General features: G+C 43.9%; 1 protein-coding gene across 2 annotated transcripts in view; it reads right to left on the bottom strand.

Annotated features, from left to right (window-relative positions):
* Positions 1–17,985, bottom strand: part of ARHGAP10 (Rho GTPase activating protein 10) — a 243,242-nt gene that overhangs the window by 62,902 nt on the left and 162,355 nt on the right. For both annotated transcript variants that reach the window (XM_037058430.1, XM_037058431.1), the window contains exons 16-18: positions 17,168–17,226; positions 9,846–9,951; positions 8,368–8,527 (exon numbers count right to left, since the gene is read on the bottom strand). In XM_037058430.1, the coding sequence (XP_036914325.1) occupies positions 8,368–8,527; positions 9,846–9,951; positions 17,168–17,226 (325 nt within the window). The remainder of the gene's footprint in view (positions 1–8,367; positions 8,528–9,845; positions 9,952–17,167; positions 17,227–17,985) is intronic.

Below are 17,985 nucleotides of genomic sequence, written 5' to 3' on the forward strand. Positions count from 1 at the left end.
ATGGTAAGGACTTACTGTATATAGTACACTATTTTCTGGGAATGGAACTCAAAGCTTCCATTACATTTTCAAAGTGGCTCCTAATAAAATAAAGCTTCAAAATTATGGCTCTAGATAGAGGGAAAGGATGTCTGATGCAGGCATGGACTTTACAGGGCTGGCTGGCTGACTCGATGGTGGGCTCAAGGACCGCCCAGCCAGGAGATGGGGGGGGGGGGGTGCAGGGGCAGATAAAACGGATTACAGGTAGAAAACAATTACCTAGGAAAAAAGAAATCATGCAAGAGTTGAGAGAAAAGCCATTTCTGGCTTGTCAGGAGAACGCTGAAGAACAAAGTTAAAAGAGATTCTAGTTGTAAGACAACAGAAATGCAGTCACGGGTCCTGGGGAGCTTTGACGGCCCGGTTCAAGCTAAAATGATGTTGCTCAGACCTCCTGAAACTGTTTGCCTAAGGAGGGGGCCCACGAAGCAGCCAGCCTCCCAGACATGCAGGAGACACTGAAATGCAAACTAAACTAAGCCAAGACAAAGTTAGTGCAGAAGCTGTGTATCAAAATGCCGGTACCTTGCACTGTATTTTTCCCCACTGTCCAAAAACAATTTGGTTGCAACCAAAACAGTGCCAAGTTGACATAAGTAAAAATGGATTTATTAAAAAGCATCAGCAGGAAGTGGAAAGAGCTAGAACTCAAGACTGCTCCAAATGAGTAAGTCAAGGCCATCGATAATCACCTAGCAAGTCTCCATTTCTTGCCTCTTCATCTTCAAATCCTTCCCTGTTCACTGCCTCCCTGACTCTGCCCTGCCCCACCTCACCGGCTACAGGGGTTTGTTCAGCCCCAGGCCAGGGGAAAGATCTCACTGTAACTGGCTGGGCTTCGCCACATCCCCATTCCAAACCTCTAGGAGACTCTGACTGGGCCCACATTCCCGGGTGACTGTTCTCATAGTTCAGCCACCTCTGCTCAGCAGATCCAGGGACAGTGACTCCCCAGTCCCACGAACATGCTGGAGGGTCCACCTCCCGAGCAAGCAGTTCCCAGAGGGGCTGGGTTGTCCGCTAGGGTATGTTTGTGCTAAGTGACACAGGGCACTACAGATGGGGCAGGGGAATGAGGCGGGTATAAAGGGAAGAGGCTGTGAGTTCAGAGTCTAGAAAAGTGCTCTTCGCCCATCCCTGGCTGTGTGCAAAGCAGCAGGATATCTTTCAGGAAAAGAGAGAAAAAACTTTTCTCTGCAAGTATCCTAGTCTAATGCAAATTAGCACTGGCTAGGTTTCAACAGTATACATTTATATTAATATAAGCTTTCATCATTTTTATCCCAAAGTTTTTGCCCAAAACATGCAGCTGATTTTCACTACTTTGGCTTACAGTTAATAAAAATCATTTTACATAATCCTGAAGTGGTGATGCCTCATGTTTCTCTTCTCCCACTTACACTATTTGGTGTAACATCAGATTTCTGAAAATAAATTTGAACATCGAACTATTTTGTTTGGGGTGATTTAGTTTGATCTACATACATATTCCAGATCTGCTGTTTCCAAAGATAAAAACACAGCAGTTCAGGCTATTAGACGGTGACCGTGAAGACAAAAGACTTCCATTTAAGCCATTCAGCATGGCAAGAGCAGCAGCATACACTCAAGGACTTACCAGCTCGGCCTCCAGAGCCCCAGGTTTGATTCCCAGCACTACCATTTAGCAGCTGTGTACCTCTACAAGAGATGCATCTCAGGAGTGAGGTGTATGAACCAAAGGATCATACTCCTCATTTTTAATTCTATGAACACTGACTGATTGAGTGCCAAGTTCCAAGCACTGAGCGTCGCTCTGTCTTTGCTGATTTGCGTTCCCAGAGCCTTTGGCAGAGAATTTCAGCGTGGATCTGACCCTCGAGGTCTGCTCGCTTTCCTCGGGCTCCCCGGTCCCAACTCTAGCATGAACATGTTCTCATTATTTAAGGAAGGAAGTCCTCCCTTCTGCTGAGTCAACACTCACCCTCTGGTAAGTTCTGCCATCGTGTGCTGAGTATATGCTTCCTTAGACAACAAAGAACACACCCACCCCCCTTCCAGACTGCAGCTCGTCTGGATGCTTTCTCCATACTGGACCCCAAATACCACAGAACGAAAGACCCTCATCTCCAAAACTTCCTCTAACTCACCACTCTCACCCCAGGGGAAAATACGACCTGCCCTCTGCAAAGTTCCCAAACAGCACAAAGCAGAGACTTCCTGCGTTGTCGCTCATGGAAAGAGCCAAATTGGAAAGACAATGTCGTCATTATTTTCTGACTCTGCTTAAAAGAGGCAGAAAGGATGATAGAAACTTTTCTGTGCTTTCCCAGCTACTTTTTAAACACTCTAGAAAATGCAACACCCCATTGAAAAAATATCTAACATTAAGGTTTTCGCAGCTATGCCAAAGAGGCCAACATTCATGAAAACTGAAAGAAGAAAGCAAAACATCCCCTGAAAATCTGTCAAATACCCTTGTCTTGACTTTTACACTGAAGAGTCGCTCCTCAGCCAGACACAAAGCTTTGAGAAACTTGGGAGTTTTATTGTTTTGCTGTTGTTTAAGGCATTTATTTTTCTCTCCCATGAAAGCTGGTGCTGCCTAGCAACCCGAGGCCAGCAAAGCTAAATCAGGAAGTGTTTTTTAAAACAGATTTCTTTTTCCCATTAAATAACAAGCAGGCTCTAAGGCCGGGAGGTTCCTTGTACCTGAAGACCGAAAGTTTTGCATACTACTCACCTGGGCTTCCTTTACATTAGAGGACAGAACCAACCCACAGAAGAGGGTGAGGACACATATTATTTTTGCAGCCATGGGAATGGAGAATGGGCTGTCCCGTGTCCACAACAGTCCACGTGTGGCCACTGATGGACTGCAACTGGGGACTGAGCAAAGAATTCCTTCGACCAGTCCACCACTGAACCTGTGAGAGGGAAGCATCCTCTAGCTTTCCGCAGAGACGGGTGGATGCAAGTCAGAAAGGTGGTCCCTGAATTAACAAGAGTAATGCCAGGCACCACTGAGAATCTTCTACATGTGCCTGTAACTTAATATTCTGGTGATTACACTGGACCTCTGCTGGGAAACTAGCTGCCCTTCTCACCTTTACTCATTCTAGGTACTTCCAAGACCGGAGGACACTGGCTATTCAAGGACGAGGACTTGGCAACACGTGATAGAGAGAAATCGGAGTGTACGGAAGAGGCTGAGGAACAGGAGCAGGACGCCAGCCTTTCCCACACAGCAGGACCGTCATGCACGGCCTCTACGGTCTCACCAGGGAACATGAGACAGGCTGCCTGCCGGGGAGCCCGCTTCGGAGGCTAAGATGCTTACTTTGACCCACTTACTAGAATTCTCATCAAGGAGCAGTTTTACGGAAACAAAACCTGACTGGCCCCCAGGACCTGGGGGCCCATAGAAACTATCATAAAGGCTGGAAAACACTTCATGACCCTGAGAGAGTCAATGAACATCAGCGCACACTGACGACCACACGGAGCTTAGACCAGCCCACAGTCGGCTTATCCCACTGAACACCCACTGAACAATCTTAACAAGACAAACATCAGCTGGATTATAATCATGTTCTATACATTATGTAAATCAGTTTGGTTGAAAATAACGTTATATCCCTTACTTTGTATAAATTGCCAATGTAAGTATCAACATAAAATAAGGTGGCTATTAAAAGAAAATGACCCTAATATTAAAGGTTTCCTTGATGATTCTCAAACATTCTCCGGAATCTTCAGGAGCTCCTGAGGATTGGGAAAGACACACAGCACAGAGAGGAGGTCGAGAGACTACGAGAGGGATTACCAGGCTGTGTACAGCCCCGGTCCTGCTCTGCTCCCCATCACCCCTGTTCCGACTCTTCTTCCTGGGCGTGCTTCTGTCATATGGGGAACATACAGAATACATCTATGTGCACTATGGCCCACTGCTGAACACCCATTCAAACCCTTACAAGGGGATTTCAGCCCTTGCTCTCAGCAGACATTTAACTCCTGAAGAGAACATACGCCACCTGCTGGTCCCCATAGCCTCCTACCTCGTGACAGAACCTGACGTCACTGACAACATCCCTCAACAGGCCTGACACTGCACATGCCTGCAATTCTCCTGGCTCCATTTTATGCCTAATAGTAAAATCCCAGCATTTCTCAAGTATATTGTTCTTACCTTCTCCTATTGGTGGAAGCAAAGCCTTTGAGGTGAGACAATCCTTAGTTCAAACCCAAGCATCACCACTTACTAGCTATGGGCCATGACCACATTAGTCTATCACCCTTCAGTTGTCTCACATGTATAATAAAGGGATAACATATGTCACAGGAATTTTGTACATGCATAGAAATACTATTACACATATATGCAATGGAAATTGTACATATTTTAATATATTTTAAGCATGTGTGTATACATACACACACACACATTACACACTAGGGTTATTTAAGATGAACACCCAATATAGTAAGTCAAAAGCATTGGGTAGAATGAGCATCCAATCAATACCCTCACGTGTCAACCTCATGCCTATTTACATTACACTCTCTCCCACTAAATTCTCTCACAAGGCTGGGCCCACGCCTCCAACTGTCTGCCAGACATCAGACTCCAACAACCATCTGGCTTCCTAGAAAGTGAGCTCATCTCACTCCTGCCCATTTTGTTCCTTCCTATCATTAATGGCACCAACACTGCCCTAGGACTGAGTCCTCAGCATCATTTTTAACACTGCCCTCTGACATGCCCCACAAATCCACCTCACAAAATGACGCTCTCCAGCCTCTAACTCCCCGTTCTTTTGGTCTTTTTATCCCTACTTTGGACTACAAACCTTGCTGCCAAATTAAACTTCCTGAAATAGTTTACTCAAAAACCACAACAGGCCCTGCTACCTGTAAAATTAAACCCAAAAGTCCTTCGGTGGCATTCCCAACCTCCCTGCACCTGGCCCGAACCTCCAGTCTCATCCCAGCTCGCTCCCCCGGGCTGCAAAAGAAGCTGCACGCACAGAACAGACAGCCCCTCTGTGTTTTTCTGATTACATGACCCCCACACCTGAAATGTCCTCATCAACATCCCCGCCTGTCCGGACGCCATTCTGAAACCAATGCAAACCACCATTCAGGACACGTTCCCAGTGCCCAACGGCTGGACGCACTACCTCTCAGGCAGCAGTCCCCAACCCTTTTGGCAGTAGGGACCGGTTTCGTGGAAGACAATTTTCTGACAGACCAGGGAGGGGAGGATGATTTCAGGATGATTAGAGTGCATTACATTCATGCTCACCTCCTGTTGCGTGACCTGGTTTCAAACAGGCCATGAGCCGTGTGGCCTGGAGGTTGGGGACTCCTGTGTCTAATGTCCAATTGGCTGCTTCTCTCTCTAACAGCCCTTCTTCTCTCCCATCTCCTGAAGTTACTGTTGGACATTTTCTTCTTTCCCCTACTGGCCCCGCAGTCTCTCGTCCCCCTGATCTCACACCATGTCTGACTCAAAGCAGGCACTGTACTGAGTGAACACATGACCTATATACTTTGAGACCAAAATGTATGCAAAAATCACCAATCCAAAGGCACAACCCCAACCTGAAAATCCTTGGGAATTTCACAGCACCCTTTCCCACCTGGGAAACGCAATTTTCTAAGTTTGCAAATAAAGAAAGGCCTTGATAATATTTTTGGCCCATGAACACTTCTTTTAAAACAGCATCTTCATGTATGATGTGGAAATGAAGCCAAAACATATGGATTAAGTTTCCTACAAAGTACATATGGATTTTATGAAAACGGCAGAGAGGCGAGGACAAAATGTGATCTCCAAAGCAGATTCATTAGGGGTCTTGTTCTAACTCCAAAGTGAAGCCAAAGCTTTCCTGCTTTAATTATATGCGGAAAGTTTCTTCTTCTGCTTTAGTGACTGTCCCCGTTAGTCAAGATTTTTCACATTCCTAGGGCAGAAATATAAGTAACAGAGGAAAAGAACATATCTCTTCTTTCTTCTATCACTATCTTTCCTTCCCAGACACCCCCTGGGTCTCTTTACTCCCTTTCTCGGTTCCCCTCCTTCCTGAATTATTTTCCTTCCTACAAGACCACTGTCTTTAACCTCCCCTCTTCTGACTTCCTTCCTTTCTCTTTCTTTTCACTCTGAGCCATACACTAAAGGATCTCGATCCCTCCTGCACCAAGTCTTTGGGTGGCACCAAGTCTGTGCATTTGTTGTCAAGCACACCGTTGGCTCATATGGGTACAGACGTCCATGTGAAGTTGTCCTGCAAAACCACCCTTGTCAGCAGAAATATGATTCCCCATCACAGATCCTGGACAAAGAACTGGGGAGTGAGAATGAAAGCAGACAAGGATGAAACTGGAGAACAAAGAGGATGTTCTGGGGGAAGTACACTCCCAGAAATGGTAACTATTTCAAGCTCGCTGCTCCCTTGCCCTGCCAAGCAACCCTGGGTTTCCCCACTAAACCCAGGCACTCGGTGAAGAACCTGAAACTCGGTATTGACCCATCCCCTTGATGGGTTTTCTTGATAGAAAAATTTTCTTGATAGAAAACTTCAGAGCTTCAATTAACATCGTTGTGTTTTCCTCGCATGACCTAGCCCAGCCACAGAAAGAGAGAGGGAAACAGAAAGCCCTCTCTCTACTTTGCTCCATAAAGTTTGATCTCTGAGAAGGGGTCCAGTTTCCTCTGCCGTGAACCATTAGAGTTGGCTCATCAATGCCACTTGGAAATTCCCCTAATTTGTTAATAGGGTGGAAGCTGCCCTACCTCCTTCCCAGCAGAAAAATCATGTACTTATCTTCCCAGCTTCTTCAAATAAGAACGTAGGATGCCACAGCACTAAACGGAGATCCTTTTATGTGAGAGCGAGACCCCGAGCCAGTGTTTTCTCAAATGAACCAGATAAAAGTGTCCTTATCGGGAGTTAATCTAATGATAGCCGCATTTACTAAACATCGTTGCAAAGCTTGTAGTCTAACAATTATTTTTTCAAAAAATGAATAGTAGCCACCAAGCTCTCTGGATAGCTTCGTGCACACTAATGAAGTTTATGGACAGCTTAACGGGGCCGTAAAAGGCACAGACTCACCATCACCTACTGAAAACTAAGAAACAAGAAATGCCCCCACAAACTTCATATACCCATAAACACGTTGCTTTCACTAGGCTGGGAAAGAACCTCTCTGACCAGGTTCACGGTTTTTCATTGAGAACAAATACTCAAACAAGCTAGAATCGTCCTAGCAAACAGCAAACGCAACCACAACCCAAGAAATGCTCTTGCAGTGCTGTGCTCCAAGGGACTGTCCCCCGGTGTGACTGTCTCTTTCCCACTCTTTTGACCCCCTCAAAATGTACTGAGTTCATTAGTTCATCCAATAAATATTAACTGAGCACCAGACATGGACCAGGTTTTATTCTAAATATACAAAAAAGATCTCTGCCCTCAAGGATCTAGCAGGGAGAAACTGCTAACAATAAGGAAATAAGTAAGTGAATCATACAGTATGTTAGGCAGCAGTAGCACCAGAGGATACGAGCCCCCAAACAGACTTCCAACTCCCAGACTGTGACCCACTTTCTATCAAGGGCTGTAATGTTCACCTTCACATACACGCTCGGTATATAATGCAATCTCACTTTTTAAAAAAGCTTTTCAACAACAAATAAGTAACTAAGAGTTTGAACAGTTTTCAAATTCCCTCTCTCAGGGAAAAAATGATTAGCAAGTTCCTGACCTGTAACTGGCAGAACGAGAAAAAGAAGTCTAAAAGCCCTTGAAAGAATCTATTACATTTTGAAAAACCATGTATACCCTTTGATTCCAAAGAAACAAGTCACAAGATGTGTCACCTACGAGATTATTCCTTTCAAATCAGAGACTCTTAACCTGGGGTCTCCAGATTCATGGGGATAGATGGGAAATGATGTGAAGTTTTCTGGGGAGAAATGTCACACCAATTGACAAAAATATTTTCCCTGTGTCACAGAAAGAGAATTTGAGTGAGAAATCCAAGGACAGAAATAAAGGTAGGGGGGAAGGAAAAAAAAAATACAGTTCACAATTACATAGTCAAATTCCTTTGCATCTGGATTAAACATTTCTTCCTCACACCAGCCACAGAACGGAAGGCCAGGTGGACTCCCATTATGAAGCTCCATTACAAGAGAGAAGCTCAATACAAATTTCTCAAAAGCAAGCTCATCATCGTGATAAAGTGATTTCAAAAAGAGAAGGAAATTTTACATCACAAGTTGACAAGCCAAACACAGCAATCCCTTTAAGAAAAAAAAATAATAATACACAGCCTTACCTTGTCATGGTTTTCGATTAAGATTTCCACAACGATGTTCTGAAACTTCAGATCCATGATGGCGGCGACGGTTTCCTCCTGCGGCCTCATCAGAGTTGGTCCAAACACGACTCCTAGATTTGCCACGGTCATTAGGTTCTGCTTGGAGTGGTTTGATACGCTAACGTTGATGTTGGGGGTGGGGGGAAAGAAAGGTCTCTGGTTAAAAGATGAGCAAAAACCATGAAACGTAGAGGACTCTGCAACCCTACATTGCCCTAAAAACCAGGCCTCAGCTGCCCTCGCTGTCTGCAGATGACTGGATCCGACAAGACCGTACATAATGAGGCCCCTGCCTGCCGTTCTGCTTCTCTCTCGGATGCTCTCTGCCAAGCCACAGTGGCTGTCTTCATAATTCCACGTATGCTAAGCTTGTGTCCCTCAAAGGCCTTCATTTACTACTGCCCTCTACTTAGAACATCCCCTCCTTCCCTGTACTGTTGCTTCCAAGGACTACGAGACTTAGAAGAATCACCTTCACAAGCACGAAGACCTTGGTCAGGGCGCCCGCGTTCGCCCCTTGGGCCCAGTGAACAACCTGGACAACTGCTCTCAGCAACTCAAAGGTCTCATCCGCAAAGAGATTCTCCAAGCAACCCTCTCTGTAGCCCCACCCCCAGCATGTACGCTCCATCTCCACGCCCTACTGTGCCTCGGCCACTTCCCACCTGAAATTATATTTCTTTCTGTTTATTACCTTTTCCCCTTCGAAAAACGGAACTTCCTGGAAGTATCTTCCTCAATTCTGTATCTACTAGCACGTAAAAAGGGCCTTCGGTAACTATTTATCGACCAAACGAATGAATGGCGACACAAGCATGAGGACCCTTGCCAGCCAGGCCAGAAGATCTCCTGGCCTTCCCGTCGCTTTTCATGTGAAATCAAGGCTCAAAAACACAGCGCTCCTCAGCTGCCTCTAGCCTCAAAAACTCTGTAATTACTGTAATCGAGGAGTCATATATTTGAAGAAAGGGCTAATTTCTCGACTGGATTATTAGATTTCGCTTGCTTTTTAAAGAGGAAATAAGAATAGAATGGATCTTATGAAATAACCACCTATTACTGATTAAACAAATTTAAAGGACATTTTCAAACTCGGAGTCAGGTAGGTGTGAAACCAAGCTAAACTTACTAACAGACTTATAATCACAGTCCCAGAATGTGTGTACAGGGAAGTGTGTAATACTCTCTCCTCTTACTTCGAATCAAACCCCAAGTTGCCGGCAGTGATGTTAAGCAAATAATTACACAGGTTCACAAAAGCATCGTATTCCAACAGTCTCGTCCAAAACACCTACAGTGAGTCAGATGTCCAGGCTGCCCTTCCAAGTGTGGTCCCTGCTATTAAATACAGCCCAAATTTCAACCGCTACAAATCGGAGAACACCGCGCAACACCCAGAGCAAAACGAAGGCAGGCAGGCAGGGAGAGAGGCTTACTTGGTTAAGTGTTTCACCAAAATATCCAACATTTCTTTATTTTTTTCTGGCAACTTGTGTACCAAGAAATGGATAGCATTCACACGAGACTCCGGGCTCCCACTTTCTTTAAAAAAGAAAAAGAACAGTTAGTAGAGTATTCAGAATCAAATATATTCCTAAAAATCACCAAATACAGTATCTCACCTGTTCAACATCTGCAGGGAATTTAAACATGGTTTGCCACCTTTCGAAGGAAAAGAAAATCCATCCCTCTCCCTATTCTTAATCTCTGCAGGCCCCCATGAGGGACTTCCATGGGGCTGGGGTTCATGCCTTGCATTCACCATCGATACCAAACAAGAGCCAAACCACCTCTCCTCTGGCATACTGCGCTTCCACTGTGCTCACCACGCACTTGCATGGGGCCTGTCACTGGGTCACTATCCCACAATGGAAGGCAAATACAATATCAGCAAATAAACTCTTCCCCCACAAAGAGTTGCTGACATCCTAGCCCCCAATACCTATCTCAGAGTGTGACTGTTTTAAAACACACCTGGGATTTGTGCTAATCAGGTGTTATGGTGAGACGTGCAGGCATGAAAAGGACTACCGCAAAGGAGAAGTTTATCTGCACAGCTTCCGAGGAAGAGGAGGCAAGTCGTGCCTCGCTCGGCCAGTCCAGAGGCACAGGGAACAAGGGGCAATGGAGACAAGAAGCTTTACTGTGGTTTCTACGTGCAGGAAAAAGGAGAGGCAGAGTAAGGAGGCTCAGAACTGGTCTGCATTCTTTCAGGGGCTCCCGGGCACAGGAGCAGTCCTCAGGTGTCTGGCACCTGGCCCTAGGTGATTAGGGAAGAATGTATAAGAGCCCAAAAGAGGGGGGTGGGGTGGTCTCTAGATTGGTTGGATGGGACATGGAAAGCACACTCAAGTTTACTTACCTCCCGGTACCGGGAGGTTAGTGTCTCAGGATCAATAAAGCCCCAGATGTTAAAACATCAAATAAAAAGACACATTTAACAGAGTGATTTCATTTGGGAATATGATCCTTGCACAGATACCATCAGTTAAGATGAGATCATACCGGAGACACATATTAGAATGTTCACGGAAGTGGCACTCTTGACAAGAGTCCAAAGCTGAAACCACCCAGGTACCCATCAACAGTGGAACAGGTAAATAGATGCTGGTATATTCATGCAACAGAATACTGTGCAACAACAATGAAGGAACTGCTGAGCCACTCAACACAGATGAATCTCACAAGATAAGCAAAGGAAGCCAGACGTAAAAGATGATATTGTTAGATTCCATTTATGAAAGGTTCAGATGTGGTGGCCCTGCCTATGATGTCAGAAGTCAGGCAAGCACGCACGTGACATCAAGTGGACGGTGGACGAATGGGTATGAGCCAGAGGCCCCAGGGCTCAGATAACGTAGCAGTTCTTGACCTGGTGCTGATCACATGGCTATCTTCACACTGCAAAAGTCCAGCAAGCTGTACGCTTATTATCTGTGCACATCTCTGTTCTATGTCAACAAAAAGTTCACTGGAATTAAAACTGCCCATAACCAATCTCACCCTAAGGTAAGCTAGTAAATTCTACTTTAATCCTTTGAGTTTTCCTCCCTTTTTTGGTGATGAGATGTTCAAACAGCCTATTTCGTTTCATGTATCATGGACGTTCCTCCGTGTCATTAAATGGCGCTCCTCATCATCAACTGCATGATTAGTGAGGTTGCTTTCAGTGTTTATAAGATGGAGCTTTCTCCAGTTTGCCCTTCCACAGTGGTGTTTTAACAGGGGGGAATGGGATTTTACAACACAGGACACAGTTGTGGCTAAAGAGGAAAAAAAGCAAAAAGGCTAAGAAATGAAAAGGAACATGATAAAGCAGAACACGAATAACCAAATCATACTAAATAACAACAGACACTCGTAGATACAGACTACACTGGACACTGGATATATAAGTGCAACTATCTAAAGAGTCGGGGGATAAACCATCATCAAGTTTTTAATCTGGGGTTAAAACCAAGATCTTACTAAATCAAAGCTGGAGAAAAATAAAAGCAATAAAACTACATTAGCATTTTCAACTCACAACTTTAATTTCTTCTTACTTCTTACTGAGTTCATTGGGATTACAGTGGTTAATAAAAGTACGTAGGCTTCAGGTGTACAATTCTATAACACAGCATCTGTGCACTGTATTGTGTTCACCACCCCAAGTCAAGTCTCCTTCCATCACCATTTTTGCACCCCATACCCTCTTCTACTCGCAGCTCTAATTTTCAAATTAAAGCAGGGACTCCAGAAAAGTCTAAAGTTCCAAGGGAATAAAAGGATAACTGCTCACAATAAGAATTTTATGCATTCAAAATTAAACAGTATTGAAAACTCTGCACTAAAAAGCTCATTCTAACTCATGTGTCTATCTTGTCATTAATAATCATCTTTCTTCAATGAAAACCTATTTTAATATTTTTGGATTTATGACTCACTGAGAAACACAAGATAGAGAAATTGTTTTCCTTCCTCTAAAGATAAGGGTCTTCATTTCTAAAAACAGAATTGGTTTTGAAAAAGGGAGTCCAAACCTCCCGTTGTCTGTTTTGGGTTTTTCTCCCTCTCTAACCGCATCTCACTGAAATTGCGCACACTTTTTTCTCCAAATCTGCTTTCTCCTCCTTTTTCCAAAAAGAAGAATTTTTGGAAGTAAGGCTCTTAAAGAAAAATGACTTTTTTTCTCCATTTTTTATTTTTACATTCATCAGAGCTTTCTATTAATAGGCATTTCCATGTGGCTATAACATGGTAATAACTTTAAGGTACTCAAAAAAGTTTTTCTAAAGTAAATGAATTATCTTTAGTTTTACTCTATATAACTGACAAAAAATGAAAGGCATAACTTTTTTAAAATCTAGGACACTGAATTAACCATAACATTAAATTCCTAGCCTATGCCAAGGAATTGAGAGTTTACTGTAAGAGCAAATGCATTTTTAACCCTGTAACTATAAACCAGCATCCCCCCCCAATTAATGTCTATCTGTGTAGGACACTGTGCCAACTAACAGAGACTGAGCAAGACAGGCTCATAGCTTCCATGTATCAAAGATACACGGGCATATAAATATTGAATTATCTAAATATTTAAATGCTATACGTCAATAGCACTCACTTCCCAGGAACAAGGGGCTTCTTCAGTCACCAGACATCAAGTATTCCAGTTCTTCTGTGGAAGATCCTATCTCCTTAGAAATGAGTGCATTAGGCTAAGATAGCTTGAAGCCATTAAGCATTCAATTCTTTTAGTTTCTGGTTTTCCAAGTCCTTTTCCATCAAGACCCTATAATTTTGTCTTGCTTTCCATGCATATTTACCAATGAGAACAGAACCTTCTGGGTAGGCAAGGATCAATGCCCTGGATCCTATAATAGTTAATAGTTTTCACTATAAATGACTGAGGCCTTTGAGAATATGATTTTGCTCCCCATGTACCTTGACCCCTGAGCATACCAACACAAGTGTTCTGTTCTAGGAAACTGAACTTCTCTGTGTGATGAGATAGTAGGCGTCCGGGCTTCAGCTGTCATTCTCAAACTGAGTCTAACGTGAGTCCAATCCTGAAGGATGGGTCCACTTCTTACCAATATGATATACTTGAGCCTGTGAGGCTAAGACACAGATCATGGTCTACAATGTTCTCAAAGGTGATAAACACCATCTACACATCCAGGTAGATGCTTGCCAGCCTTCCCCAGGTGGCTACAATCTTTTGCATTCCTGTGTAGTCCAAGTAAGGTTTTATATTCTCACAAAATATAGATATATACAAGTGTATGTATCTGTGCATGTGTGTGTGTGTGTGTGTGTGTGTGTGTGTGTATGCCCCCCAGTTCCTGACTCAGAGCTCCTAAAACCTTTATAAATAGGGGTGTGCTCAAATAATCTTTTGTTCTAATATTTAGTCTTTGACCCTAGATTTTGATATCGAGCTACCAGGACCTCCATAATTTATTGAGTGACAGGAGTGTCTGACACCAAGCTCCTAAGTCCCTTGGAATTTCCTGGGTGGTAAGAACATCTCTTGTTCTAATGAGGTGACTTTGAGTGGCCCTGAGATGGTCACCAGAAAGATCTAGCCATGATTAGCAGCTCGGGATTTTCAGGACCACCACCGTCCTCATTCTCCAGAGAGGAAAAAGGGGCTAGAAATAGTTAAAAATCCGTATTGCCTACAAGATAAAGCTTCCATAAAATCCCAAAATTAGAGGGTTTGGAGAGCTTCCAAGTGCATGGACATTCCTACATGCTGGGGAGGTGGCACACCCCAGATGCACGGGGACAGAAGCTCCTGAGCTCAGGACCCTTCCAGGCCGCACCCCATGTACTCCTCACCTGGCTGTCCATCTTCGTCACAGACACATCCTTTATTATGGAGTAAGTTGCTAAAATGCAGTCTGAGTTTCCCTGACTTCTGTAAGCCTTTCTGGCAAATTACAAATCCCAGGGCAGATAGGAGAACCCTGACTTCTAGCCAGTCAGAATTCCTGGGCACAACCTGAGACCTCTGACTGGTATCTGAAGTAGGGACAGTCTTGTGGGACTGAGTGTGACTTACGGGCTCTGGTGCAAAGCCTACGTAGCTGGAATCAGAACTGAACCGAACTGCAGGACATTCTGCTAGTGTCGCAGCACTGGCTGGTATGGAGGAGAAACCCACACAGTCGGTGACAAGAAATGAAGTACTGTGTGTGTGGGGGGGGGGGGGGGAGGAGGACACGGGAGCGGCTTTCCTCGACAGATGCCTTCTAGTTCCTTTCGGTAAATTCAGTTACTTCTCTCAGGTGAGAGAGTTCAGTGAACGCTCTTAATTTTCTCTCAGGAAGAAAAAAATTTCATTCCCCGATGCATTCAACGTTGAACAATAAGTCAGTATTTCTTAACAATGAAAAATAAAACCTTTTTCCTCCTGCATTGATAATAAATAAGCAAAATGCATCTTTGTATCATGTGCTTCAGAACTATTAACTCATAGATAACTGTACAGGGGAGAAACTGATGAGAGAAAATGAATGACCCAAGAGACACTTTCTGAACTCTCGGCAGGGACAGCCACAGAGACCACGGCAACACCAGAGAACAGTCGGAAATCACCACAGAGCAAACAAGCAGCAAAAACCACCTCCCATGCCGCAGTGAGAGGTGGTTACAAAGACGGGCCCTGCTTACAAGGTTAGTGGTCAGCTCCGCTAACAGACATTCAGCAAAGCAAGGTAATCTCTGCCATCGTTCATGGAAAACAATAGTTTCACCGCAGTCCCAACTGTCCAATGATGTTCAAAAAGAAACTGCCTCTGGCCACCTGATTCCTGTAACTGTTTTATTCAGTTCGTGAAACTACACATGCAAGAAATCGGAGGATCTGCTCCCAGAGGAAAAGCGAGCACTGACAATGGCACTCCCAGGGGTCAGACAAAAAACCTAAAATCTACGTGACAAATGTGGGCCCCTCACATACGCCTGGTCGATACACACCCTTCTTCTCATTAAATAAGGTAACCGCAGGTCCCATTCCGCCCGCAACTTGACAGAGGTACAAACACATGCCAATAATGACAGCAGCAACAATATTTTTTTGGGGGGGATGGGAGGGGGACGGGCCTGTTACTCAAACTGGGAAGCCCCTGTTACAGCAAACTTGGGCAGCAAGGCCCAAGGCCCTGGTCGGGTAGGTGATGACACCTTTTGTATCTGTCAGTCTCTTCCACCCTGTTGTTCAAGGGCGGCCTCAACCAACCCCTTCAAACTCATGCCCCACCCCTACTTGTGAATTCCTTCACCACCACTTGTAAATTCCTATCTCTTAGGAAGCCTTCCTCTGGTGAAATGCATCACTATTAGAGTTTCAACCACACAGGCCTCAGTTACGAGGCATGATAACAGTGACACTCACTCGTGGTAATGTAAAACCTCATTCCACAGTCCCTTTATCTTTCTCCAATTCTCAAAGGATCCTAGATTAAAACTGGCACTCTCCTGCTTTTTCCAGTCTCCAAGGCGAACAACATGAAACAATTGTCCTCCAAGCAGAGTTTAATTTTTCTCTCCCTCGTTTGCCAAAAATGCCACAGGGAAGAAATCAAAACAACTAAGCATTTGCTTGAGTTTCTGCCAAGGAAACCTCCCCCATTTCCTTCATCACACAAATTCTCTTTTTTAAAAAAAATCCTCTTCCACATAAAAACAAAAAGTGCATAGATCCCTATTTTTCCCCTTCTCTGAAAACCATTTCACATGCAGAGTCTGAGTGGGCCCACACACGGCTCCTCTCCGCAGCACCCTCAAAACCTGCACACTGGCCGGAGTGAGGACCGCACAGAAAGGCGCCACTTTCAGCAAGGTTCCGGCAGCAGTAATGCAGGACCCAAAGGGACTGCTTAAGTTTTCCGACAGACTGAACCATGGAATACGTCCAAGGGAGACAAAAATAAAAGGAAATGAAAATACAACTATGGCTACCGTGGGTGCACCTGTGAAAACCAAACTGCAGGTCTCAGCTAGTGGAACCAGGGCTGTGAATTTACATAAAGATGCCTGTAATCTGGCAAGTCCCTTAACATCTCTCAAACTTCATTTCCTTAACTACTAAATACCTAGGAGCAGTGTACTGCAGGAAGCTCTAATGATTAAACACTGTTGTGTTTTCAAACATAATAACACACATGCATGTTGAAACAGAAAACAAGAGGACTTCGAATAAGTATGAGTCGCCAAAAATGTCATCAAAACTAAAATTCTACCAACAGTGAGCTTTTTCCATTTAACATTTTATCCATAGGATTCACTCTATCAAATACTATGTGGACTTCTGGCATTATCTCAAAATACTGTGTTCTGCCTTTAATTTTCAAATCTCTTTCCAGGGGAAGCCATTTCCAACCCGCTAATCTCTCCAAATCTGCTCATCTCCCTAACCTCCTGTGAGTTAAATATATCCATGTTCCCACCGCATTCTGTTCAGCCCATTAGTATATGTCTGATGAGTAGTGGGAGGTGTGCCTTGACTCCTGAGCAGAAATTCTTTCACAGCTCCACATTCCTGGTATCTACCAGTGATCAGGATACAGTAGACAATGAATAACTGTGAATGAATGAATGATCCATTTTTTACCTTTTAAAGGGTGAAAGGAAACCCCAGATCTTCTAAAGTGAATTCTATTTTTAACACCAATTACGGTAATGAAGCGAAGCCATTTGCACATGGGAAGTACAGCGTCACACACCATGACCATGAACTTGGGCCTCTGCACCTCAGAGTGATACTTACTGACAGGCACAATGAAATCCCCATGCAGCTCATAGGTCATGAGTGGCTCCGGGAGGCTCCTGCAGGGGAAGAATAGCATGGCGTCACCAAGCAGCTCCACACAGGCCCACAGTCTCTGGGCTCCTTGCTGTAGGACAGGCCTTTTGAATATGCTGTGTATTGCTTTAGTAATGCATGAAACTCCCCCAGGGAATACTTTTATATATCAAACAGATCCATAAACCAAATGGATTACTTTATTAAGTGCTATCTGTACCAGGCACTATCCCAGCTTAAGCAGCCACAAATTCCTATCAGATTCAAGCACCTGGTATCTCACATTTCATCTTGGAAGGTACCTTTACAAGCATCTGATTTCATATACAAAACTTCCCTCCACACATTTACTTGCTTATAGCCATACATTCTATTCAACCAAATGTAAGCAAATAATTTTGCAAATCGTCTCTAAAATATTAACTGAAAATATATAAAGATTAAGCAAACTCAAAGAAATCAAATTCTCTCCTCTTACATATCCCTATTATAAATGTATAAAACCCATTTTTGGCTTATGCTTATGAAACGATAAAATATAGATATGAAGTGAAATTGAGGACAACTTCAAAAATACCCACATCATTATAATCTTCTACTAAAATAGATTACATAAACAGTAGTGTATTTTATCCTGTGGTCAACAGAATGCTACAGTTCAACATGTATACATGGTTAAAATTTTTTAAAAAACAACTCTATAAACACTTGAAGAACACTTAGAAAAGTATCAGGTCGGGTCTACCTGTCCCATTTCTGGAGTGCGATCTGGCAAGATAGTA

Source organism: Sturnira hondurensis, unplaced genomic scaffold, assembly GCF_014824575.4.
Source record: "Sturnira hondurensis isolate 20B ecotype Veracruz unplaced genomic scaffold, ASM1482457v3 Scaffold0010128, whole genome shotgun sequence".
Taxonomy (NCBI): Eukaryota; Metazoa; Chordata; class Mammalia; order Chiroptera; family Phyllostomidae; genus Sturnira; species Sturnira hondurensis.